Genomic DNA, 26,625 nt, shown 5'->3' with positions numbered 1-26,625 from the left:
GGGTAAATAAGGAAAGACACCAGGTTAAGGTAGAACAAGACCACTGCTTAATAAATATATTCGTTTTGGGGGTTATTATTTTGCTCAAAAGTCTATGAGGTGACCAGCCCAGAATGTGGCAGTTAATTCTATTTACATTTTCAGTGTAGGATCCAGGTTTTCAAGTTTGTTATGTGATTTTATGCAAAACAATATGCAAATCCAGCGCATTCTAAAAATTCAGTCTGCTCTCCAGCCGCTCCCCTGGTCATAAACAACTAAGGTTGGCGCCGGGCTCTCTGGGATCCTTCGCGGAGGGGCAGAGCAGGCGGGGGTGACGGGCAGCGGGGCGGGGGAAAGGGCGGTCCCGGAGGCGGCCCCGGGGCGGAGCCCGTGACGCGCGAAGTCGGCCGGCTTAAGGGCCGGACCTCAGCGTCTCCCGGAGTCTGGCCGCAGTCGCGGCAGTGGTGGCTTCCCATCCCCAAAAGGCGCCCTCCGACTCCTCGCGCCGCACTGCTCGCCGGGCCAGTCCGGAAACGGGTCGTGGAGCTCCGCGCCACTCCCGCTGGTTCCCGAACGCGGATCCCTTCTCCCGAGAGTTGCGAGAAACTTTCCCTTGTCCCTAACGCTGCAGCGGCTCGGGTACCGTGGCAGCCGCAGGTTTCTGAACCCCGGGCCACGCTCCCCGCGCCTCGGCTTCGCGCTCGTGTAGATCGTTCCCTCTCTGTTTGCACGCTGGGGATCCCGGACCTCGATTCTGCGGGCGAGATGCCCCTGGGACATATCATGAGGCTGGACCTGGAGAAAATTGCCCTGGAGTACATCGTGCCCTGTCTGCACGAGGTGGGCTTCTGCTACCTGGACAACTTCCTGGGCGAGGTGGTGGGCGACTGCGTCCTGGAGCGCGTCAAGCAGCTGCACTGCACCGGGGCCCTGCGGGACGGCCAGCTGGCGGGGCCGCGCGCCGGCGTCTCCAAGCGACACCTGCGGGGCGACCAGATCACGTGGATCGGGGGCAACGAGGAGGGCTGCGAGGCCATCAGCTTCCTCCTGTCCCTCATCGACAGGCTGGTCCTCTACTGCGGGAGCCGGCTGGGCAAATACTACGTCAAGGAGAGGTCTAAGGTAGGACGCGCTCGGCGCCCTGCCGCAGCTGCCCCCGCGGGGACGGGAGGCACTCGGAGTCCGTTGTATGTCGACTTCCCAGGGCTGTAAGCGAACTTTGTTTTTAAACCAAGAAGTCAGCCTGGTTTGTCTCTACTCGCTGCTTCCCCCCACCCCTCGCCCCAGCTCCTCTGAGCGAAAGTCCACGTTAAGGGGCTCAGGTGAACCATGATGATGACCTTCTGTTGACTTTGAAATAGTGGCTCTTGTGGGTGACAAAAGCCAGACAAGCTGTGGCTCTGGTCCGATTTTAAGACGAGGTTCCCAAAGATGCAAAGGAGGGAAAGGGTATTAGAAACACTGTGTATCATCTGAGACACACGTGTCCTCGTGATCTTAAATGCCTACTTTAAAGCCACCTAATACTGCCCTTCATTGTGGTCAGAAGAGATTTCTACAAAAGCACTCAGAATTCTGGAGGCAGTTGTGATTTTGCCATGTGGCAGTTGGTTTGTGGAGTTGGGCAGGTGTGAAAGGGTAAAACTCCACTTCCGAATGCTGCTTCTGCCCTCTGGGACCTAGCACATTGTTAGACCATCTTCTTGACTGAAAATTCTCTCCTGATGCTGAGCCCTACACCACCACCTTCCTTTTCCTAACTATGAATTGATGGCAAAGTCCAGTCAAAACAACCAGTTAAGTGCTCGAGAGAGTAGTCAAGCACCTCCGGAAAGAAACCGGGTTTTTGTTCACATAGCAGGAAGTGACTCCCTGGGTGGTAATTTATCTTGGGGATAGGCTTTCTCAGTCTTTCCTCAAATGATAGTTGAGCCAGTTTTCCTGTGGCAATTCTGAGTGACTTGCGCTTGTCTTATGGCGTGGTCAAGGGACGTTCAGAACTCCGGAAAACTCTTACTGAAACAGCGAAGCAGAGTATACCGGCAGGAGAGTGAAGATGGAACACTCACCTATGCACCATTCTTTGACAATAAATATAGTATTTCTCAAATCAGTCTCAAGACTGATCCTGTCTCAAAACAGACCATTGTTCTCTCATTTCTCTAATACGCTGAGAGGAACACTGAATAAAGGCTAAGTGGTGAGGATTGGAAACGTGTGGGAGTGAAGGGGTGGAGGTGGATGAGTGCAGTGGGGAGTCATAGTTTGCTGTACAACTTCCAAGCCAAGAGGCCATGAATAGAATATCTGAAAGCATCGTTATTAATGCACCCAAGTAAAGTAAATCTTAGAAGATAGTGCTTTCTAAATTTTACTTTGGGGAAAAAAATTCCGCGTTAGCTGAACTCTGTAGAAGATTGATGTTAAAGTTTCTTCATTCTTCTTCCATCATATTGGTGGTGGATTAGTCATTCGTCTTTGACTAGTTTGATTTTTGCATTAAATGACCTTGCTGTCTTCTGTGGTGGAGGTGGGTCGGGGAGGGGAAGGGTCAGCCTCAGTGTTGCTGAGATGCTGGTAGTTTCTACCTGGAAGAGCAGACGGCTTCTTACTGGGTTTTTGAATGTTTCTTGTAAATTTAGGTGTTAGGAGTTTTTCTTCATCATTGTAGGAGCAGAATTTGCTCTGAGGGAGGTCAGGATTAATTGGTATAGAAAGAGGCCACTAACATTGAACGTTAAATATTTTTATTTAGCTTTGACTTAATGGATAGGGATAGGGTTTCAGACTAGAATTGAACTCAAATGGAAGGAAAAACACTGTGTAAGTTAGGGTAGGGGAAAGAAAGATCCTGTGGATATGATTCATCAATTTTAGGTTATCTTTTGGTGGAATGAAAAACTTTTCAGGTGACCCTGTCAGAAGGTGATCGCGAGTTGAAAAGAAAATTTATCCGTCCCACGCCCAGATTTCCAGGTTTACTTTGGCTGGTTTGTCACAAAGCTCCCAGCCCTTTAGATAAATCACCTTTCGATTGGAATATTCCCTGGCCAATTAGAACCAAATGCAAACCAGGCTTGAGCAAACAACTAGTGTAGTTAAAATTTTTTTAAGTGTGCTTTGCTTGTATACAGAAGTCTCCTTAGTGATGTCTTGTGGTCTTGGGTTTCTTGTTTGAAGTTCATTATTAAAGTCATCGTAGAAACACTTTCCATTTCTACATGATTTATGTTGGTTTCACCTTAATTTATCCTTCTTTTTCTTCACTCACTTTTTATCCCTCAACTGAGCTCCTCATTTTGTGCTGCTTTCCAGAGCGGTGATAGAGACCCAGTTTACTGGTTCATCCTTCACGCATGTTTTCAAGAAAAACTAAAGTTTTAAATTTATTTATTTATTTTTGAGACGGAGTCTTGCTCTGTCACCAGGCTGTAGCGCAGTGGCTCACTGCAATCTCTGCCTCCTGGGTTCAAGTGATTCTCCTGCCTCAGCCTCCCGCATAGCTGGGACCACAGGCACGTCACCATGCCCAGCTAATTTTTGTATTTTTAGTAGAGACAAGGTTTCACCATGTTGGCCAGGCTGGTCTCGATCTCTTGACCTCATGATCCGCCCGCCTTGGCCTCCCAAAGTTCTGGGATTACAGGCGTGAGCCACTGTGCCTGGCCCTTAAATTTATTTTTAAGTTTTAATTAAGGAAATTTTCAAACATACATAAACAGAAGAGGCTAATATAATGGGCTCCCATCACCCAATTTCAACAATCGCCAATATGTACATTTTTTTAGACCAATTGTTTTTTAGCTACTTTAAATTTCTTGAGGTTATGCTTATTCATGCACTTACCCAAATTTCATTTTTTTTTTTGTTCTTTGCTAAACTTTGAAAGATCATTGAATAATATAATATTGCCCTTTGTCTCAATGAAGCAATAGCAAAGATATTGGGAGTAAAACAGAAAGATACACCGGATCTAAAATTGAAATTGTGGAAGAATATAGAAAGAAATATTAGATGGTTCCGCTTCCTGCCAAGAAAGTTGTTAATGGTCAGAATTTATCTACCTCATCTTTGCTGAAGAAAAATCCAAGGGTGTTGAAGACCCCTTGGGAAGTGGTTCCTGTAATGTACAGCGGTATGGCGCCCCCTAACTTCAAGCATGATCATTGCTTTCAGGCTAGCAAAGGATTTATCCGCAACTCCCTTTTGGAGATTTTAGACCATATCCAAGATAAATATTGGTCATAATTTGCTCCTTTTTCTTTGGCTGCCTAGATCTTGAAAATGGCTGTTTTCCAGAGAATGTATAATTTTTAGAACCAAAAGTCCGTCTGCTTCAAACAGCTCACTGTAGACTCACTAGTTAGTGACTCTAATAATAAGAACTACCTTTTATTGAGCAGTTTGTATTGTCTGGCACTGTGCTATGTACTTTACAAATACTATCTTGCTTAATCTTCAGAAACACAGTCTTAAACATATTGAGTGATTAAATATTGTGCCCAAAGTTTCAAAGTCAGTGGTAAGAAACAGTTTAAGTGGGGGCTAGGAGCTTAGGCTCAGTGTTACTAACTTTGTGGCTTTAGGCAAGTTGCTTGGTTTATACCAGGTGCAAAATGAAAGGAAATAATGCCTTAGAGCTGTTGGAGGAAGAAGCATTAAATAAGATGATGTTTATGAAATTTTTAGCAGAATTCCGAGCCTTCATCAGTGTTTTAAGTCTCCAGAGGGGAAATTTGGGATCCTAACCTAGATTTGTCTAACTCCAGAGACTGTGTTATTTCCTTTTATTCTCTCCTACTTCCGACCTTTCATTTATTCAGCAAATGTTATGGAGTGTTCAGCCTGTGTGGGATACTGTGCAGGGGTGGTGGTGCGATGATGAACGAATTTATACTTTCGTATACTTTGAATTGTAGGATGGTCTCATTCACACTTGACTAATTCTTAGGCTTAAGAAAACCCTCAAACATTGAAGTGGGTCAGTTGAGTACATTTGAAGAAAAAGATAGAGAACAGTTTTCCTACTGTTATTTTTATTTATTTATTTATTGAGACAGAGTTTTGCTCCTGTTGCGCAAGTTGGAGTTCAATGGCTCAATCTTGGCCCACCACAACCTCTGCTTCCTGAGTTCAAGCGATTCTCCTGCCTCAGCCTCCTGAGTAGCTGGGATTACAGGCATGCGCCACCACACCCGGCTAATTTTGTATTTTTAGTAGAGACAGGGTTTCTCCTTGTTGGTCAGGCTGATCTCTAACTCCCGACCTCAGGTGATCCGCCTGCCTTGGTGCCTCCCAAAGTACTGAGATTACAGGTGTGAGCCACCGTGCCCGGCTTCTACTGTTATTTTTAGGAAAACATTTATTGATAGGGTTTGTTCTTAGGATTCCTGACCAGACTAGCTCTGGAAGATGAAGATGGCATTGTGAGGACTGCATTGTGAACAGACAGATTGGTCCTCCCCTGGAAACAATAAAGAGGAATGATGAAACAGCAAAACATTTATGAATAAAAGAAGATGTGTTGCAAGGTGGTGTGTTTATTCCTTGCTGTTGAGCAATAACAGTTTTGGCCCACCCTTCTCATGTGAGGTCAGGAATATACATTATTTAATGGAGCTTATCATGGTTGCAAACTACTTTAAGGGAAAAATGAAGTAATGTACTATGAAGTGATCTCGCAGAATCCGAGTGCAAGAAATGCAGTCAGGGTTCTCAGAAGCTTCGAGGTATGAACTAGGAACCAGAAAGTCCTTAACATCCAGGATACCTAGTGTGTTCTTTTCTCAGGAGCCTCATGACCTCCATCTTTGCTTCCCTGCTTTTGCTCTTCATTTCTTATCCTCTTTTCAATCCAGCTTTTGCTGCCTTTCCATGCACGTGGCTCAAGATGGCTGCCCCACAATGGCCATCTCAGCCTTTAGTTGCAGATGAGCAGAGACTTCAGTAACATTCCTGGATCCCTGTTTTCATCGCCTGGGAGAAAGTCTGATTGTCTCACCTTGGCTCAAGGGATCTATCAGCCGTAGTCTGGCACAGTGGGAGACACGTGGAAACCATGCGTCACAAATATGGTTGCCAGGGCCCATGAGAGTTATAGTTCTTAGAGCACAGAGTTTGAGAGCTGGATACCATAAATGATATCTCTGCAATTAGAATCTTAAAAATCTACCTGTGAATGAGGTATTTTGGGGAGGAGTGCTGAGTTTGAAGCTCTGGAACACTGTGAATAAGGTATTTTGGGGAGAAGGAGTGCTGAGTTTGAAGCTCTGGATCATCTTTCTGTAAGGATGTAAGGGATTCCTATAAAAGCTTTTGTATTAAAAATAACTTAGCTCCTGGAGGAAGGAAATTACTCCACAGTAATAATTTACAGAACACAGTCCCAGTGACAGAGAAACAAGTCTCTCCAATGGGCAAGTTTTCGTGGGGTTTTTTGTCTATTTTGTGAATGACACTTGGAAACAAAGAAGGCAGGAGGGTGTGTGTGTTTAATTTGTAATTTCTTTTGCTCAATTTTGGGCCACTGGCCACTTCACTATAACCTTATCTGCTTCAGTGAAGTGGATAATAAGGGGATATCGATTTAATTCATTCACAGATCGCTCAGTGCTGCACACTGTGGGAGACCTGTCCGTGGATGGGGAAGGGAAGTGCCCAGTGATTATAAAACCACCTGAAGAACTAAGCTGAGAGTTGAGTGTAGTGTGCAGTGGTTGTCACCAACTCTTTCTCTTTTTCTGGTTAAAAAGCGCACGTTTACGCTCATTGGTCATTGTTTCTCTTTGGGTTTTCTCCAATTTCTCTGTTAACTTAAAATGAAGCAACCAGAACAAGTGATCAAAACTATCCAGGATGTTAATAATATGGGTTTTTAGGGCTAGAGAGATATTAGAAATCACATCTATCCAATGTCTCAGTCATTCAGTAGTTGTTTTCATATTTGGAGAGATGATATCTTGAGCAGATCCTTGGGAAGGGATGGGTAAAATGTACTTTAATAGAGAAGGGGTGGCCGGGTGCAGTGGCTCACACCTGTAATCCCAGCACTTTGGGAGGCCGAGGTGGGCAGATCACAAAGTCAGGAGTTTGAGACCAGCCTGGCCAACATGGTGAAACCCCGTCTGTACTAAAAATACAAAATCTAGCCGGGCATGATGGTTTGCGCCTGTAATCTCAGGTACTCAGGAGGCTGAGGCAGGAGAATTGCTTGAACCCAGGAGGTGGAGGTTGCAGTGAGCCGAGATTGCACCATTGCACTCCAGCCTGGGCGACAGACCAAGACTCCATCTCAAAAAAAAAATTATAATAATAACTTAAAAAAAAAATAGAGAAGGGGCTACACTGGCTGGGGTTGGTCCATGAGTCAGACAGACTGGGACCAGGGTCAGTAGGTTAATTCAGTGGCATCACCATTTTATTTGCGAATTTTAAATATAATTCTGACTGAAAATTGATAAACACCCTTAAGTGGAGTTATGCAAGCCTGTCTCTGCATTAGGCTTTGGAGTATCATGAATGATTTCCCTTTCTAACCTTTCTGCTTCAGCTCAAGCAAAATTGGTAAAATTTTTCCTGATTCCTGAATCTGGCTGGAAAAACTTGTAATTTCATAAGTAACAAACAGCCCTCCATTTTATGACCCTATCCCAAGACCACACCATGTATGAAAGATTTCTCTGAGGAAGCTTAAAGGTCAGGGTGGAGTTCTACCCAACCTCTAATGAGTAGAGTTTAAGCACTGCCAGCATCTTGTGTACTTCCGGATAAAGCTTGGAAGGCTGCTCACCTGTGGGCCATGTTTGGTTTGGCAAGGCCTCTGCTTTTGACCCAACTTTGCAGCCCTAGGTAAATTAAATTACATTTTGATCCGTGCCCACTGAAGACCAAGGAGTAGCTTGCAGGTTAACATTATGGAGAAGATTATTAATTTTTTGTTAATTATTATGGCAACAGACTTGACAATTCCTTGGTAGCAGCACTTTGTAGTTGTTAACTAATATTGCTCTAAGAAACGGGTGTCGCTTTTCTCTAGTGTTTGTCAAATGCACATGTTCTGACAGTAATGATAGTTCAGATGTATTTTGCTGGGCATCTGCCGGGGTGCCCAGTGGGTAGCTGAATCCAGAGGCACTGGAATTGTAAATACAACAGACAAATCATTTTATGATGCCAGACTAAGGAGTTCAGCTTTGGCAGATTGCCAGGAGCCGTTGATTTGGCTCAGATTCAGTGCTGTGTGTCTGTTTGCCAAGCAAGATTAGTTGTCTTGATTAATTATACATAGAATTTGTACCCCCTTTCTCTCGATTATTTCCATCTTAAACCAGTATGACACTTACTTTAATTTTGCATCTTGTTTCGATATTGATTTGTGGGTGAGTTTCTGTCCCTGTTTTTGGTGAGTCTGTAGTGACTACATGTTTTCCTGCCCAGGTCCCAACACAATCCCAGCCTTACAGACCCTGGGTTTGCTGGTGTATAATGCAGGCTTTCAGATCTTGTATTGGATTCATTTGGTACCTTGTTACTTAGTGTTCTCCATGTTCAGTACAGTGTCGGTACCTCCTCATTAAATCAAGCTAATTTTTGATTCTTTAGAAGGTACAATGATTCTCAAGTTCTGGAGTACATGTGCCTATCTCATATTAAACATTATTTTTTCTTTCCAAAATGAGGCCAAAATACTTACTGTTGCCATACAAAAATAATTCCAGAATACAAAGAATCAAATAATATGATAGTAACCTCAATTCTTTGTCAGTGGGAAGAAGACAAAATGAAAAACTCAATTCCAGGTGTCAATAACATCTATTTTTTATTCTAATATGAGAACCTGAAGTTCCATCTTTTTGAAGTTGTCAGGATAATTTCATTTGAGCATTGCTTGGAAGCTGTAAAGATATACTGTTTGGGACCCTTTTATTTATTTTTATAGAGATGGGGTTCTGCCATGTTGCCCAGGCCTCCCAAAATACTGAAACTACAGGTGTGAGCCACCAGGCCAGGCCAACAAAACCCCTTTTAAACACAAAATATTGAAGATTCAGGCGAGAACATGCAGTATTGCTAGAGAAGGGCCTATTGTGCTTTCTTTGTTTAGTTTTACTTTTTAGGTTCACTATAGAACCTCAAGTTGTCTTTTTTTTTTAAAACTAAATTTTCTTCCCTTTCTTAGTAGAAAAATCCTTGAGGGGCCCTTTCTTAGTAGAAAAATGCTTGAGGGGGGAAATTTTTTAAAGTAACTTACCGTAACCATAAATCACGCGCCGTTGGTTCTTGTTCTCCCTGTAATCCATTTTATGTACTTTTGCTAGGGTGTAGTAGTCCCAAACCCAATTCTAATCATGTGGTCTCCGTGCTTAAAACAAAATAATCCAAAAATCCAACCATGTTCTTTCTTCATTATCTGCTATACAACACTGTAAAGACTGTAAACTTAGCCACCTTTGACAGCCCTCTATATCTGACCACATCTGACCTTTCTACACTTGATTTCCCACCACTGCCTTCCTTTCCTCCCAGTCCCTGCAATGCTAGAAACTAACTTGCCAGGCATAATGAGCTTCCCCATTGTCTTCCATTCATCAAAAATCCATCTCTACCACCTTCTAGTGCCTGTTCCCTGAAGTCTTCCCTTCTGCTCCCCAGAACTCGGCGGTGGCTCAATCCAGGCTGCCCAGTACATGGATTTATTGGGCTGTTTATGCTGCCCACCATGTGCTTAGAAATTCCTTGAATGCAGAGACTGTTAAGCTTTGTATATACTTTTAGTGCCTAGAACAGTCCCTTATACTTCATAGGTGTTTGTTGGCTTAATTTCATCTTCAAAAGGAACTTTGATTTTGATGGATCTTTGAGAGTTAAAAAAAAAGCTAGAATGTTTTTTTTTGCGGGGGTGGAGGGGAATGACGGGGGAAGATGGGTGGCTGCAGCTTAGTCTCTAATTTGGTGCCTAACTATTTAAATATTTTATTAGAGTGACATGTTATGTGAGACCATCTCAAAGGAGGACCTTAGCTTTGTAAGTTTTTTTTTTTCTCAGTTTCAAAATCCTAGGCTTCACCCTAGAAATACCTGAGTCACACCTGGATCCTGGCAGCTCATACCTACAGGTCTGGCTCAGAGATGCCAGGGCCATGAGGCTTAGGGCCCCAGGTTCTGGTCCTAGCTCAGCCCCTGGCAAGTTTCATGGTCCTCCATTTCCACTTCTTCATGGATGAGTTAGATACTTGTTTCATTTTTGAATTTAAATTTGGTCAGCACCTACCACTTGACAGTAGGATGGACACTTCAGATTTTATTTCATCTTCCTATGATCTTGGGTAAGTCAGTTCTCTGAGCCCACTTTCGTCATCTATAACATAGGCACAATAATACTATATGTCTACTTCTAGGATTATAAGGAATTAAAATTGAGATGACATTTCCATTTGAGAAGGAAAATAGTTGCTTTCAGTGCCTTTTATTTGATTCCTGGAGAGAGTAGACTCACACCAACATTCAACCCCAGCGCTGATATGACAGTAATCCTCAGAGGCAGAGCCCAACACAAAACAGCAATGCTAGAAAGTTACAATTGGAAAGTTTCCTGCCAGCTTTGGGAATGACACTGCAAAGCTGATGCCAGAAACTGCCAGAGTAATTCTCCTCATTACTGCTCTACCCACCCACTTTCAGCTCCCCAAATTAACTGGGGCAGTTGACTAATTCCTCTTTACCTTTATCATTTAGGGTGAGGCATTGCACAAAAACTCTCGACTTTGCCATATAAGGGCTGTGGTTCTCTGTGGTCCCTGGATAAGAAGCATCACCATTATCTGGAAACATGCAGTAAATGCAAATTCTTCATCTTCTCCCCAAACCTCCTGAGTTAGAAATTCACAAGTTCTCCAGGTGATCTCATACATGCTAAAGTTTGAGAACCATTGAGTAAAGTTAATGCATTAAGAAGAGATTAGATAGGGATGGTGGCGTATCTTCCTAGTTTCCCTGTTAACTGATCAGAGGTCAGTTGATCAGACATTAGATTATTTATTGCTAAAACTAAAAAAACAAAACAAAACAAAATGCAACAGATTTTTAGTTCACATTTATAGCCTATTATTTGTACCAGCATATTTAATTTTCCAGAACTAGAACTGAAGCAAATTTTGGAACCAATTCCCTCCTGTTAACGGTAAATGGAGGTGAATGTCTGGCCTTTGGCAAGACAACTGCATTTGAGGCCCATGTGGGCCCTGCAGGGGCTACGGAGATTTTATGGTGGGCTTGAGGTTGACCTGCACTGGGAATAACCAAAGCAAAGACAAGACGACTTGGACAAGTAGGGTCAATTTTCTTGGCCTCTTGCCTTTGTTAAAATTCCCCCTTTGGATCTTTGAGTTTACAGACTGAATACCAAGCACACTCTTTTAAAAAACATTCTTGCAGTTGTTTGTATTTTGTGATTTTTCTATCACTCTGGAAGGGTGATAGGCAAGGATGAGGTAGGTGGAGTCAAATATTTCAAGTAGAACCAAAGATCTTAGTTCCCTCAAAAATGAGGTGGGGGTGAATTTGCTAATGTCAGACATTAGATAAACTGTGTTGGTAAAGCATGTCTTAAGACCTCACACTCTTCAGTCAGACCAGCTGGGTTCAGAAAGGCAAGTTACCTAAGCTCTCTGTGCCTCCATTTCCTCAATGGAGATAATGTTCCTACCTCATGCGGTTGTTAGGAAGTGTGAAGGAGGTCCGATTTGTGAAGCACACGGAACAGTGTCGGGCACACAGTAAATGCTATACAAATGTTTGTTTAGTAAATAAATATAGCCACTGAATTTCATGAGTTCTAATCTACGCTAACTTGCTGTGTGTCATTTCTTTCATTCAGCAGATCTGTTTTTCCAAGTGCTGAAATGCATATGTAGGTTTCTCCTGTTTTAAGATGATTGTTTCAAGGCATTTTTTATGACATTTTGATTGGTAACTTCGTTTTTTCATGTACTATCCCTTATTAAAGTCTTTTCATGTACTATCCATTATTAAAGTCTTGTCTTACCAATTATTTTGAGTTATGGATTCTTTAAGTATTTTAGGATTAAGTTCAGATGAAAATTTCAAATATTCCATTCTCTGATGGGCCTGCAGTCACAAGTATTCCTTGTCTCTGTTATGCTCCAAGCCTTCAGAGAGCCATAGGTGATATTTTATTGTTCTGATAAGGCTGTTTTCTCATATCAAAGGAAGTTGAATATTATGTTTCTCTATAGAAATACCTGTGATAACTTCTAGGTCCATAGGGTAACTTCTAGGGTTAATGACTTCTACCAAGGACTTGGAGCAGTGTGACTCAGGGCACACACTGCTGCTCACCTTCCCAGTAACCAGGAAATTAAACAAGATATGTGCAAAATGCCACCCGGCTATATGAATTCTCAGGAAACAGCAGCTGTTAATATTTGGGGAAAGGCATCAGAAAGGAAATGGTTAAATGCGTCTTGATGTCCTTATCCCTGGGCTGGACTGACCTTTGCTGATTTTATAATTGTGAGGAAGCCCGGTTGAAAACATTTCTCTGGTGACTGGGGTAGCGATGGGGGAGGGGGATGGTTCCCAGTGTCCGTTCCCAGCTCAGGCTGCCTGGCGGTGTGCTCGGGTGTGGGCTGGCTGCCACCCTCACGCAGCGCACGTAGCCCTGTCACTCAGCCATCACCCTGCTGGCTTACAGCCAGTCCTCCACGGGAAGGGCGGCCTGCCCAAACCCAAACACCCTGTATTAATATGGCGATGTTGCCGGGCCTGTTTACTGTGCCTAATTGCATGGGCTCTGGCTGAATCCCCTCCAAGGAGAAGAATTAACCACAATGCAGAAAGGAATGACAATAGTCTCTTAAATTCCTGGCCTCTGAGCCTTTCAGTGGCTTCTTGGGGGAGGGCGATTCACTCAGAAGGTCCTGCATGAAATGCGGGATCTCCTGGAATAGAATCTTGATCCCGCACAGTTCAACTTTAGAGGCCTTTGAACCCCCTGGAATTTTGTGCAGACTTCTGTGTGTGCGTGCATATTTCTTACATCCTTTTAATGTAAGAATCTCAAAGGGCTATTGTGCCTGGTAGAACTGTCATCACTGACCCAGGAGAACTAGATGGATACTTCCACACTCTGGGTAGTTAATGATCCTGAAGCTAGGACCAAGTTCATCTGAGGACAGGTTTTGAAGTGAAGATGGTAAATTCTCTGCTATTCAGGCACAGTGCTCTCGCCTGACCAGGAGGGTGTGGGCAGACCCACTTCACTAAAGCAACCGAGAGTCGGTTATGACTTCTTATTTTTTATTTTCAGAAGTTCTGAAGTTTCTACAATATTAGAAAATTCAGGTGTAGGTACGTGATAACCGTTGTTCTACCTTGGGAGGAAGGTCATGTGTAGCAGTGTTCTGGGTAAGTAGGTTCTGCGAGAGGAATTATTTTTAGTGCGGATTTAGGACAAATGAGGAAGGCAGAAGTAGTCTGCATTGTGGAAGTAGAGTAGTAAAAAACATTTTCATGAATAATTTGGGGTTTATTGAAAGGATTACCTACCTGACAGGTATTTGTCTGGTATTCTGAATCTTCCAAATGGTCTGGTGAGATGCTGAAGCTTTGGGAAGGTGAACGTGGTGGCTGGACACAGCTTGTGTTATGGCCTACCAAAAGTGTATTTTCTCTTTCCCCCTCATTTCGTTACATCAGTCTGTAACTAGAGGCACTAGAAGTCAGGAAATAGGATGGCTAGGCTTGCTCTTAACCAACAACAAAGATAACCAGCAAGATGCCAAGATAACTGATGACAGTTTACACAAAATTTCTTACTTTTCTAAGAGCTCACGTTTGCTACAACTATTTTCTTCATGCCTGTCTAGGTGAAGTTTGAATGTATAAAAATTCTAAAGCACTTTTAATACTTACAAGTTAGCACTGCTTCATCATCACATTGAGACCTTTTTTCTTCAATTCTATATAAAGGATAAGACCAGCTGGCAGCAAATGTGAACTTTGTGTCAGTGACATTTTCTTAAAACTTGGAGAAAGCTTTGCATAGTTGCCATCGTCTTGTAAAGAGGCCCTGTGAACATTGTTCTGTAGGAATTTAATTTACTTGACAACAGTAGATCCCACAAGATGTCCTTGAAGGTCACATATCCCTGAACAAGGGAGATGTTAGAAGGCTAAAGTAGTAATTCCAGTTTGCTTTTCATGTCCTCCAGATTTAAGTTGCAAATGATTTTTTGAGTTCTTTTCTCTCACTCCTTGTCAGAGCCAAGTGGAAAGTAATGGAATTGGACATTTTGGCTTAATTTGTCTTTAGATTTTTTTTTTTTTAAATAAAACTTGTAAAGAGCATGTCTCTTTCAGGTTTTGTTTTTTTTTTTCTCCAGCCTTTCCTCCAGTATGCCTGCGTATAGCAGTTTGAATACCTAAAGGTTTTTTTGGTTTTTCTTTCTTTTTAAATAGGAGAATTTCAGTTTTAGAGCTGCTGCTAGCACATATAGTGCCTTTGTTCCAGTTACTAATCCCCTTTCCCCTCCCTCAGACGAATTACCAAATGGGGCCCCTACATCAGCAGGGTGCCTTGATGAAGGCAGGACCTAAAGTATGTGATCATGGGGATGCCCTGCTCACTGGCCGCAGTCAAGGTGTGTGTTAAAATCTGTGCTGAACATAAACCACGTAGAAAAATAGCCCTGGAAGTGTAGCCTTCAGCTCCTCTACCCACAGCTGACTAAAAACATTGGCAAGTTTGTCACCTAGGCTGTTGTCACTCGAATATAAATGAGACCCATTTCTGGCCAGAAAACTTCAGCTATCGCAGTCTACATTGTGATGAGTTGCTTGGCTATTTTTCCAAGCAAAAGAAGGTGCATGGTCTCATGTATTTCCTCCCAACTCTTATTTATTTATTTATTTATTTATTTATGTATATCTTTTGAGACAGTCTCGCTCTGTCGCCCAGGCTGGAGTGCAGTGGTGCAATCTCGGCTCACTGCAACCTCCGCCTCCCAGGTTCAAGCGATTCTCCTGCCTCAGCCTCCTGAGTAGCTGGGATTACAGGCGTACGCCACCATGCCCGACTAATTTTTGTATTTTTAGTAGAGACAGAGTTTCATCATGTTGGTTAGGCTGGTCTTGAACTCCTGACATTGTGATCCACCCACCTTGGCCTCCCAAAGTGCTGGGATTACAGGTGTGAGCCACCGCGCCCAGCCCCCAACTCTTTACACATCTAGTTGTCTGTGTTGTTGTGCCTGTGTCGTTGTGCCTTATGGTGGAGAAGGGAAGGATCCTGGGTCTCTGTTGCTCTGTACTGGGTGGACATGGGGGAAGGACTTGATGGAGCGAGGTGTGAGGATGCAATTGGAATGTGGATGGCATTCAGGATGAGGCATTGTCTTTGGACAGGATGTGTTTGAGTCTGGTGGAGAGAGATGGGGAAGGTGCCCACTCAGCAGCTGTCTCAAAGTAGCTTTACTTCTTGGAAGTCCTCACACGGTGATCTCAAAATATAGCCTGATATGTGTGTATATATATATATATATATATGTCTGTGTGTGTGTGTGTGTATTTATTTATAGCCCTGATTAAAAAGTTGGGATCAACAATATTCAAGAGTTTACATAAAAATCTGATTGCCTGCTACTCTCATAAAATCTGAAGATTTGCTCTCATTGAAAATAACAGCAAGTCCCCTCAGCGTAGGTGGCATAACACACACCAGAGTTCTGACTCATGTGTACCTGATTGGCTTCAATCATTTGCTACTCGCAAACATGGAAAGCTATTTTAGTTTGCCAGTCCTGGGTTCAAAACTACAAAACACTTAAGTAGAATTGGGTCTCTGAAGAAGAGACATTCTACAGCTTCAGTTGAGGGGAAACAAACATAACACATCAACTTTAAAAATAGCTAACATTTATTAAGCACTTAGTGTGTGCCAGGCCGTGCATTAAGCATTTTACATGGATTATCACCCTGAGTCTTCATAAACCCATTTTACAGATGAAGAAACCAAGGTGTAAATAAGTTAAATGCAGATTATCCTGTACTTAGGTTGCATTTTATTCAGTATGCTTTGCCCAAGAGCATGCCTAATTCAAAATGAATCCTTACAAAGGTTGGCTGGTATTTCTACTTAGCAGCTAGAGGGGATCTAGCATTTGTCGGTAGATCAGAATACTAGTTTAAAGCTCCTTCAACCAGACAGTTTTGAAATCATGCTATTCTCAACAAATCTTAAACAATGGATTTTCATTTATTGCAAATTTTGCAAATAAAATGAGATCTAATTAATACTTTAATTTGGTGAGTTAAATTTTGTATAAAATGCCACTTTATTATAACTTGTTCAAGATTGAGTCATACTAGCGAATCTGTCTCAAATCATGAGCAATGTAAAATACATTTCTATGAAAATACATGTTGCAACTGTTAGTAGAGAAGTGGTAAGTCTAACTGCAGGGTGGGTGTACCCCCTTCTCACCTGTGGGTCTGAAAAAATGATCATCATTGCTGAGTGGATGGTGGAGGTCACTGATGCCAAGTTTTTGAAATGGTTTTTACATGCAGTCAAGCTGCGGTTGATGGCATTCAAGAGCATTCTGTTTAGGCATTGGAATGGAAATCCTGGACTTTTATTTTTCAACTTTACCTTTGAACTTGATGAGATCGGTTTTTTTTTATGAAGTCAGCTCACTAGTAACTCTTAACAGAACCACTGTTTTCTTTTCCACCTGTGGCATTTGGGGACCACTTTTTTATACTGGGTTTTGACTGTTACGGTTCTATATATCTGTGTATATCTTCAAAGAATACATATACATTTGTTGTCTGGACATGGCTGCATACGTCTCTAGAGCACATATTCTGGTCTAGAGCCAGCCTGGGCCCGCCTGATTCACCTCTCCACTCATTTCCTGTTGCTACAGAGCTAAGGAGAGGCCTCTGGGAATGGGGATGGTGGGAAGTGGGTGGGTACACTATATAATGTCAGTGGACAGAACGGTAAATGTGTAAGGGGACACGTAGATTTATCAGCATATCCAAGAACAGAACTGTAGGACTATACTGTATGTGCTGCTGTAGATGACACTAATGTGTTAAACTTGCGTAAACTTCAAATATTAATCTAGTCAGGAAGTTTTAGAAAATAAAAAACCTGTACTAAAGTAGGCATCCTCGTGATATGTGTCAGTTTATTGCTTGGCATGTTTGTTATATGATCATTAAATTACTCTGGCCCGTTCTTTTAACAATAAAGCATTGAAGGCTTCTCTTCTGTTAAACACTAAATCCCTTCCCCGGCTTGATGAGGTTTAGATAGCAACTCAGTTGGACTGGTCTGCTTCCGGAGTTTGTTACTGCCCCGTGCACAAATTGGCACAGAAGTGAATGGCTAGTTATTGAAGTCAGGCTTGCTTCTCGGTGCATCCTTAGCCTCATGGTTTTAGACCCTGTCAAAGACGAGCAAATAGTTGGGAATGTGCCCAAGCAAAGACCCATCTCCTATGGCACTCATCCAGAAAACACACTGGTAAAATTGGCCGAATGTAGCCTCAACTGGCCCACTGATGCTCGAAATGGTTTCCTTCCATTGTTTCCAACTTGATGCATGTGGTTTCTGGAACCAGGAGAGACGGTGAATATTCACTCTGGCCAGAAAAATTATCTCTTTGCCTCCCCCTTAAGCAGTCAGATACTTTGCTGACATGTAGGGGTTTTGTCCTAATAGTAAGTCCTCTGGAATTGGCTCTTTGTCTCTGTGTGTTTTATAGATGCAGCATTTAGTAGAGGATTTACTTTTGTGAGTTTGTATCCATCTTTTTTTTTTTTTTTTTTCAATATTTTAATCTGAGCTGAGTTCTGAGGCAGAGAAACACTCCTTAATGACCTGAAGAACTATGTTGCTTTTTCAAGGGTTGATGCTTAGATCAAGTCTTAGATCTTCTTGGGCCTTTGACAGCTGTGTAACCCAATCCCCTCTTTATAGGAAAGAGACAGCCTGGGATCACAGTTAGTTGCAGAGTGAACTATGGCAGGCCTCCAGACCACTGACCTTTTCCTTAGAGAAGAGCTGTTGAAGCATATAAGATTATAGCATTGATGTCATACTTTTTCTTTTCAGACACACTCAGTGGGGGGAGCCTGAGATAATAGGGAATCCAGCCTGTAATTGTTTGTGGCTTAAGCGACTTTCATTATTAGCTCTGTGGTAGCTCTTATAATCCTAATAGCTGCTTCCAGGGGTGGGTAATTCTTTAGTCATCATAGGTGACTTTATTTATCTCTTCTTCTCTTGCTAGGCCCATCAATTCTGTTTGCTACCTATCACTCTTCCTCAAGCCGTGCTTCGCTTAGTGGTACCATCATTTGTTAAATCTTTATTGCTGACGTCGCCTCACAGTTTCACCTTCTGAAAGATGTTCAAGCTAACAGCCTAACTTGAGCTCTAAGGATGACATCACATTGACATTTTGATGTTCAAAGGCAGGATATGGGGATTGTTTGCTGCGTGAGGATATGAAGTTTGAGAGAGATGGTGATTTAAGCTTTAAAACTGTTGTAAAGTCAAGTTACTATTCAGCCTTATTGTCGGTCTGGTATGCAAGGTGTGTGATGCCTAGTTCCATGTTTTCATGCTACTATTGAGAGTGACTCGGCAGCCATGTTGAAGTTGATTCATTGAACCACTAGCCCATTAGCTTGGGGCTCTACTCAAACAGTCATTTTACCAATGAAGCAACGCTGCCATTTATCAGGAAATATATGGCCTGGATCTTTACATGTATATTTGAAGATAGGTCTTTTAAAATGACAGAAATAGCTATTGATCTAGGTAAAATGTGAACTTACTCTTTAGAGAAAGAGCCATTCACTAGTTCATTGATTTCTTTATCACATTTTAGATGGACACCTTCTGTATGTCAGGCACTGTCCTAGGTGCTAAGAATACATCAGTGAGTAGAACAGGAAAAAAAATCCCTGTCCTCATCTTATGTTGCTGGTTCCAATATTTTCCTTGCACCTACTGCATCCCTATAAAAAATATTTTTAAAACTTGGCAGTATCCTGTGAAGAAAATAACTGGCTGTCTATACTTTGCCTTCTTCCCCCTCCCCACTCTGTGTTATAATTTTTCCCATGGAACAATTAGAGGTTTGTTTTCTCTAATAGTAATTTTCAGTAGGATTTTTGGTATGGTTTTCTACTTTATTCTTCCACCTGGTTGATACAGGTAGCACTTAGACAAAGAGAACTTCAGATTATCACCTGATTTGATAATTATCAGGAAGAAGACACATATTAAGATACATGCATGGCTTTTTTCCTGAAAGGAATCTCCCTGTGTTTTCTATGTTAACAAGTTAGGGTGCAGCTTCCTATTGATCTTCTCTATTCCTTCTATGCTAAGCATTTTATTGAGTAAGCCTGACCTTTTCCTCCTTTGGTGATTGGTTCTGTCACTTTGTGTATGCAAGTACCTTTAGCCATTGTTCTGAAACAGTGTGAGTGATTCAGGGGCACTTGCTAAACAGTCATAATCCCTAAACTCCACACCTAGTGACTCTGATTTTGTAGCATGGGAAATGAGAAACTGCTTTTCCAAAAAGGAGTATTGAAGAAAGGCAGGGCATACAAATAGGTTATGCAAATAGGGCATGTAGATAGGTTACTTTAAGAAAGACTGTGTAAAATGTTCTAGAACTATGGGAATATTGTTGAACCACTTTCCACTGGGCAGAGCCATGGTATGACCTGGCCATTAGTCTTATGCACAGAAGAGTCCAAATTTATGTACCATACATGAAATTAAGAAGCCAGCAACTACCTGTAAATGTCACATAGCACCCAAGGAGACTGTGTTACTTATCTGCTCACCAGTGGGAGGAGAAGATTGTCTGTCTCAGCTTTGTTAACCAGCTTTCTTGGGATTTCTCCATAGGCAATGGTGGCTTGCTATCCAGGAAATGGAACAGGTTATGTTCGCCACGTGGACAACCCCAACGGTGATGGTCGCTGCATCACCTGCATCTACTATCTGAACAAGAATTGGGATGCCAAGGTACTTTTGAATAACAGGAGTAGAGCGTGGGGTTAGAAACTATAGGAAAATGATTCAGATAACTTAGAGGAGAGTTTATATTGAGTTCATAGTTGCTGTATCTCCCACTGATGAAACATTTCTATTTCCATTTCATAACCTCCTGCGACAATGGAATTAGTCCTAAAGTTGTTAAGAAGAAAACAATGAAGTTAATTTGGAGGGGGATAGGTAGGGTGATTATTAACCCTACCTCTGGGAAGGGTGGTTGATGAAGGGAAGGTAATTTGATATTAGGATTAAGGATTAATTTTTTTCAGTTTAATTCAGAGTTGTTCTGACTCTCAATGCAGAATAGGATATACACTTTTCCCTCCCAGCAGCAGCATTGAGAAAGTTCCACAAAAATAGAACTGTAGGATATAAAACCATCCCCAAGAGAGATTTCCCACACAGTCCTCTCCCATGGGGTGGTATGTCTCATTGATGGCTGCTTGCCATGGCTTACTATGGTTTGTGAATGCCAAAGGCTTTGTGGTGGCTTATTTCTGTATTATAGAACTTATAGATAGATGGAGATATGAAGCCTGGTTCCATGCTTACAGACATTCGTCTGGACTCGGTATGCTTTCCGAAAGTTAAGCATGATTTAGGAGTCTGGGAAGTCAGATAACTTTTCAAGCTTATTTGGCTTTTGAACCTTCTGCATCTCAATTTCCTGTTCATTAGGCAAATACTGGCTGTCATAAAGCAATAATATTTTATCCAGAGGCAGAAAAACAAAACTTGGGAAACCATTGAATCAGTGAAAAGGCCTATCTCTTCTCCCTGTTTGGTAACATGACTGGAATACATCCATTAGGTCTCCTTTAAAATCTTGAGAGGTGCTGATAGAGACAAGAGAATAAAGTTATCAGATTAGTAATAATAAATTGCAAGGTCTGGAATCATTCAACAAATATTTGAATTCCTGCTAGTGTCAGGCGTTGTATTATGAAGCAACATTGACGTGTGAGGCCTGAATTCTACTCTGAATATGGTTATTCTAGTAGGATGAAATAGGTTGACATGTAAAAAATAATAATAATTCAAGGAAGAGAGTGGTATATGTCATAAAAGGTGCAGATTAGGTGGTCTGAAAGTTCAGTAAAAAGAGCATGTAACTTCCAACTAATGAGGTCAGATAGGAGCTAAGGGAGTTCAGAAGAGCTGTAAATTCTAATTGAAGGGGAAGTTATATGTGATGATTTTCTTAGAAAGTTGTTAATGGTTAGCTGGAACCATGTGAGATTGCTGGGTATTTTTTTTTTTAAGTCAAAAACACTCAAATATTGGCAAATCTGTATGATTCAATCTAATAGTACTCTATTTTACGTCCATGGGCTTTATGTCTGTGGGGGGTGGGAATGCTTTTTTTGGTTTAAGGTGAATAAGGAGATATCTCTAGCTAAGTTTGATATAAAATTTGGTACAAAGTGGCTGGGCATAGTGGCTGATGCCTATAATCCCAGAACTTCAGGAGGCCCAGGTGGGTGGATCATCTGAGGTTGGGAGTTCGTGACCAACATGGGGAAACCCCGTCCCTACTAAAAATACAAAATTAGCTGGGCACGGTGGCGCATGCCTGTAATCCCAGCTACTTGGGAGGCTGAGGCAAGAGAATCGCTTGAACCAGGGAGGCGGAGGTTGCAGTGAAACGAGATCATGCCATTGGACTCCAGCCCGGGCAACAAGAGTGAAACTGCATCTCAAATTGGTACAAACTATGAGGTTGAAGTAAAAATCTGGGGTACCATGCATTTGGAGTGGTGGTTAGCAGATGGCATGTTTCTAAATGGGGCTGAAATATGGTTGTTGATAAACTACATGAGAGGTAAGAAGTAATCCCCCTTCTTTGTGTTTTTCAGCTACATGGTGGGATCCTGCGGATATTTCCAGAGGGGAAGTCATTCATAGCAGATGTGGAGCCCATTTTTGACAGACTCCTGTTCTTCTGGTCAGATCGCAGGAACCCACACGAAGTGCAGCCTTCTTATGCAACCAGGTAACAGCCGGAGCCATGATTCCTCTTCTGGAGCTTGTTGTACAAACCCTAGTTCCAGAGAACTTTCTAAACGTGTGTCCTGTGCATGTGGGGGATTGACCACACCCCATAGCTGATAGCAAACTTGTTTGGAGTCTACAAAAATTAAAGGGGAAACTTTGCATTCTTTAGCATACCAAAGCTAACCTCAGTTTGAAAGTACTATTAACAAGTTGTTTTCTATTAGGTGAGCATATTGGATTCCAATTTCTCAAAAGTATTTTTCTCTTCTCTCCTTTCCTCCCTTCTCTTATCTCTCTTTCCCTTTTTTTAAAAAACCTAATGTTGAACTATGCCTAGAGAATGTTGGCTGTCACATATCAGGAATTCTGTCTGGTTACTTTGGATGAGTTTACAAGCCGCTAGTTGCAAGCAGAGAAAGAACCTTGAGAAAAGAAAGAGTAATTTGTTTTGACTTTCTCTTTTTGTCTTTTCCTTGGTTTGAAATTGGCTTGGGCTTGCTGTATCCATGGTCCAACGGTTGGATGTTTTATTAATCTTTTCTTTATCATGTGCACATTGAAGATTCTCAGAGTAACTGAACATCTTAGTATTGTTTAGGACCAATCTAGACAATCTTGATAAAAATCTTCATTCTCAGTTCTTCATTTACCTTTGTCTGTGTCTAAAGCAGTAAGCCAGGCAGCATTGGAGGGCTATGGAGTGCAGCTTATACTGAGACTAGCATTCAGGGGCAGGGGGAGAGAGTTTTGGTAGGATGATGATTAAACCCTAACAAGCCTAATTAAATTGGAATGTCTTCTAGATGAGCAGGGAACGAATTCTACCACTGCCAAATTGGAATGTCTTCTAGATGAGCAGGGAACGAATTCTACCACTGAAGTCAGCTTTTGTGTTTTATGGGGTATGCAACTAAACCCTGTTGTTTGTGGCAGAAGTCTTTGGTTATTCCCCAATCTCATGATGACTGGCCTTACAGGGAAAACATTAGCAAATGTTGATGAGAAGGCCCTTGAAAAAAACTCAAGTGCTATAGAAATTTCAGTAGCTAACAATCATTACAAAATGAAACTTTAAAAAAAAACCAAGCATGAAATGGCTCCCATTACAGTCTATCCAATGAATGGGATAAAGCAAATTAGTGGGGATGCAGCAGAAAGCTCTGGGGCATTATTATTATTCAATTGCAATTTTGCCTCAATGTCCAAAACTAAAGAAAGCAAGCCAAGAGTTTTAAACATACTGTGATTTACATAAGTCGTTTTTCAAAGCTTCACTCAAATGTCATCTCTTCTCTATGTTCTCGCCACCAACTTGGGTCTCCCAGTATTTAGTAGAATGACTCCCTTCTAGTCCTTTCTGTAGAGGCCATGTTTACCTGTTGCATTATTGCAAAATCACCTGTCTCCCCTACTTTGAGCCTGAGATCGCAGAGGAAGATCTGATCACAGGGTCACTTGAATTCCTAATGCCCAAGATAATTTCTGGCACATACCTGGAATTCCTTATGCATTTTATTACACTGAAATAGAATTAAAACCAGAGAAGTTAATTTTAAATTAAAATCAGGGTAGACAGGCCGGGCATGTGGCTCACACCCGTAATCCCAGCACTTTGGGAGGCCAAGGCGGGCAGGTCAAGAGATCAAGACCATCCTGGCCAACATGGTGAAACCCCATCTCTACTAAAAATTTAAAAATTAGCTGGGTGTGGTAGCGTGCACCTGTAGTCCCAGCTACTTGGGAAGCTGAGGCAGGAGAATCACTTGAACCTGGGAAGTGGAGGTTGCAGTGAGCCGAGATCACACCTCTGCCTGGCAACAGAGCAAGACTCCATCTCAAAAAAAAAATAAATAAAAAATAAAAAAAATAAAATAAAATAAATAAATCAGGGTAGACTTCTAATAATAGGGAAAACTTTAAAACTTTTAATGTGAGATTTATAGGACATTTGTGTTTCTAGTAGTACCATTAAACCTCTTTCCTTATATCTGCTTCTCTTTCACAGATATGCTATGACTGTCTGGTACTTTGATGCTGAAGAAAGGGCAGAAGCCAAAAAGAAATTCAGGAATTTAACTAGTATGTGTTTGATAATTTTCTGTGACTTTTGATCAAGTTAATCCTTGAATTTTATTCAATTTTATATAGTTTTAAACATGCTCTGTTCCATCTGTTACCGCTTAGCTTTATATATAATGACATCTTGATGGGTTTTATCCTGAAACCTTGGCCTTAGGGCTCTTAGAAAAATCAGAAACAATGCAAGGGGCTTCCCCTGAGAATGCCCACTGAATGTATGATGGTTTATGATATATGGGAAATAGTTAACTTTTTCCTATTAATGTTAACCAGTGAAATGTAACATCAAATTTTGCCCATGATTTTTGGCATATTGCAAAGGAAATATAATGGAACCTAGTTATGATGGCAAAATTTATTATATTGGGTGAGACTGTGACTCTCAGTATAACAGCAGGGCTCATGTGATATAAAATGAATGTAACAGCACTATTCCTATCCCTTCCAACCAGTATTAGAAGGCAGCATTTCCCAAAATACGTTGCATTAAAACACAAATCCTGCCAAGTTGGTAAATTCCTGGTCCCAAAAATGTGGGAAATGTTGCATGCTGTATGCCTGTCTTAAAGAGTCACATTGCTCACTAGCATATTAAATTAAGGCCCTAAGAGATCCTGCAGTAAGGAGACATATATAATATTGCCTAGCCCATAACCCATTTGGACTGTATACCTCTCAAATACCAAAGTGGTCTCCAAATTGCACCCAGGAAATCTCAGTTTGTTTTCTCTTCCAGATGGCCTACACTGCTTAACTCTAATATGTGAGTGAGGCTACACTTCATACAACTTATGCTCAGCATTAGCCCAAGAGGTGCCAATGCTGGATGAAAACCCAAAGTTCCTCCATAGTCTGTGAGGCATATGGGAAAGATCCCATTGCAAAGTCAAGAGAGAATCCTTTTGCAGAGCTCTATTAGGAGGCTTATATAAGATGGGAAGTGTTTACTGGAGGCTTTTTGGTGACATTTGTGACATAAAACTCATCAGAGCTGACTCCATACCCTCTTTATTCTCCTTTCTGTCCCCAACCCAGGGAAAACTGAATCTGCCCTCACTGAAGACTGACCGTGCTCTGAAATCTGCTGGCCTTGTTCATTTTAGTAATGGTTCCCAAATTCTCTTAAATTCTTTGAGATCCAAAGATGGCCTCTTCAGTGACAACAATCTCCCTGCTACTTCTTGCATCCTTCACATCCCTGCCTTGTGTGTGGTACTTCATGTTTTCTTGCCAAGACTGTGTTGATCTTCAGATACTCTCTTTGCCTGATGAACTCATTTGCTAACTCCAGAAATTCCTGCAGACATCCTACTCGGCCAGTGGTTTACCTGATAGATTCAGTAATACTATCAAGAGAAGAGCCTAGGAGCACAGCGAGGGAATGAACCTTACTTGCACTTTATGTATACTTCCTGATTTGAAAGGAGGAGGTTTGAAAAGAAAAAAATGGAGGTGGTAGATGCCACAGAGAGGCATCATGGAAGCCTTAACAGCAGGAAACAGAGAAATTTGTGTCATCTGAACAATTTCCAGATGTTCTTAATCCAGGGCTGTTGGGGTTTCTGGAGAATTATCACAACCTAATGACATTAATACCTCTAGAAAGGGCTGCTGTCATAGTGAACAATTTATAAGTGTCCCATGGGGCAGACACTCCTTTTTTCCCAGTCCTGCAACCTGGATTTTCTGCCTCAGCCCCATTTTGCTGAAAATAATGACTTTCTGAATAAAGATGGCAACACAATTTTTTCTCCATTTTCAGTTCTTACCTGGGAACCTAATTCCCCAGAAGCTAAAAAACTAGACATTAGTTGTTTTGTTTGCTTTGTTGGAATGGAATTTGAATTTAAATGAAAGGAAAAATATATCCCTGGTAGTTTTGTGTTAACCACTGATAACTGTGGAAAGAGCTAGGTCTACTGATATACAATAAACATGTGTGCATCTTGAACAATTTGAGAGGGGAGGTGGAGTTGGAAATGTGGGTGTTCCTGTTTTTTTTTTTTTTTTTTTTTCACTTTTCCTTTTTAATGAGCTCACCCTTTAACGCAAAAAAAAGCAGGGTGCTGTATTTTAAAAAAGGAAATGGAAATAAAAAAATCTCAAAGCTATTTGAGTTCTCGTCTGTCCCTAGCAGCCTTTCTTCGGCCCACTTGGCTCTCCAGATCCACTGTGGTTGGCAGTATGACCAGAATCATGGAATTTGCTAGAACTGTGGAAGCTCCTACTCCTGCAGTAAGCACAGATCACACTGCCTCAATAACTTGGTATTGAGCACGTATTTTGCAAAAGCTACTTTTCCTAGTTTTCAGTATTACTTTCATGTTTTAAAAATCCCTTTAATTTCTTGCTTGAAAATCCCATGAACATTAAAGAGCCAGAAATATTTTCCTTTGTTATGTACGGATATATATATATAGTCTTCCAAGATAGAAGTTTACTTTTTCCTCTTTTGGTTT

At 41.7% G+C, this 26,625-nt stretch overlaps 1 protein-coding gene across 1 annotated transcript; it reads left to right on the top strand.

The window, feature by feature from the left end:
- The first annotated feature begins 379 nt into the window (after positions 1-379).
- Positions 380-26,277, top strand: EGLN3 (egl-9 family hypoxia inducible factor 3). The gene is made up of 5 exons (XM_002824659.5): positions 380-1,104; positions 19,943-20,062; positions 21,949-22,085; positions 24,093-24,166; positions 25,202-26,277. The coding sequence occupies exons 1-5, from the start codon at positions 748-750 to the stop codon at positions 25,231-25,233; spliced, it is 720 nt and encodes a 239-aa protein (XP_002824705.3). The 5' UTR covers positions 380-747; the 3' UTR covers positions 25,234-26,277.
- Positions 26,278-26,625: the final 348 nt, after the last annotated feature.

This window comes from Pongo abelii, chromosome 15, assembly GCF_028885655.2.
Source record: "Pongo abelii isolate AG06213 chromosome 15, NHGRI_mPonAbe1-v2.0_pri, whole genome shotgun sequence".
In the NCBI taxonomy this organism is placed as follows: domain Eukaryota; kingdom Metazoa; phylum Chordata; class Mammalia; order Primates; family Hominidae; genus Pongo; species Pongo abelii.
The sequence above is the reverse complement of the archived record's forward strand: the minus strand, read 5'-3'. Positions and strand labels throughout refer to the sequence as shown.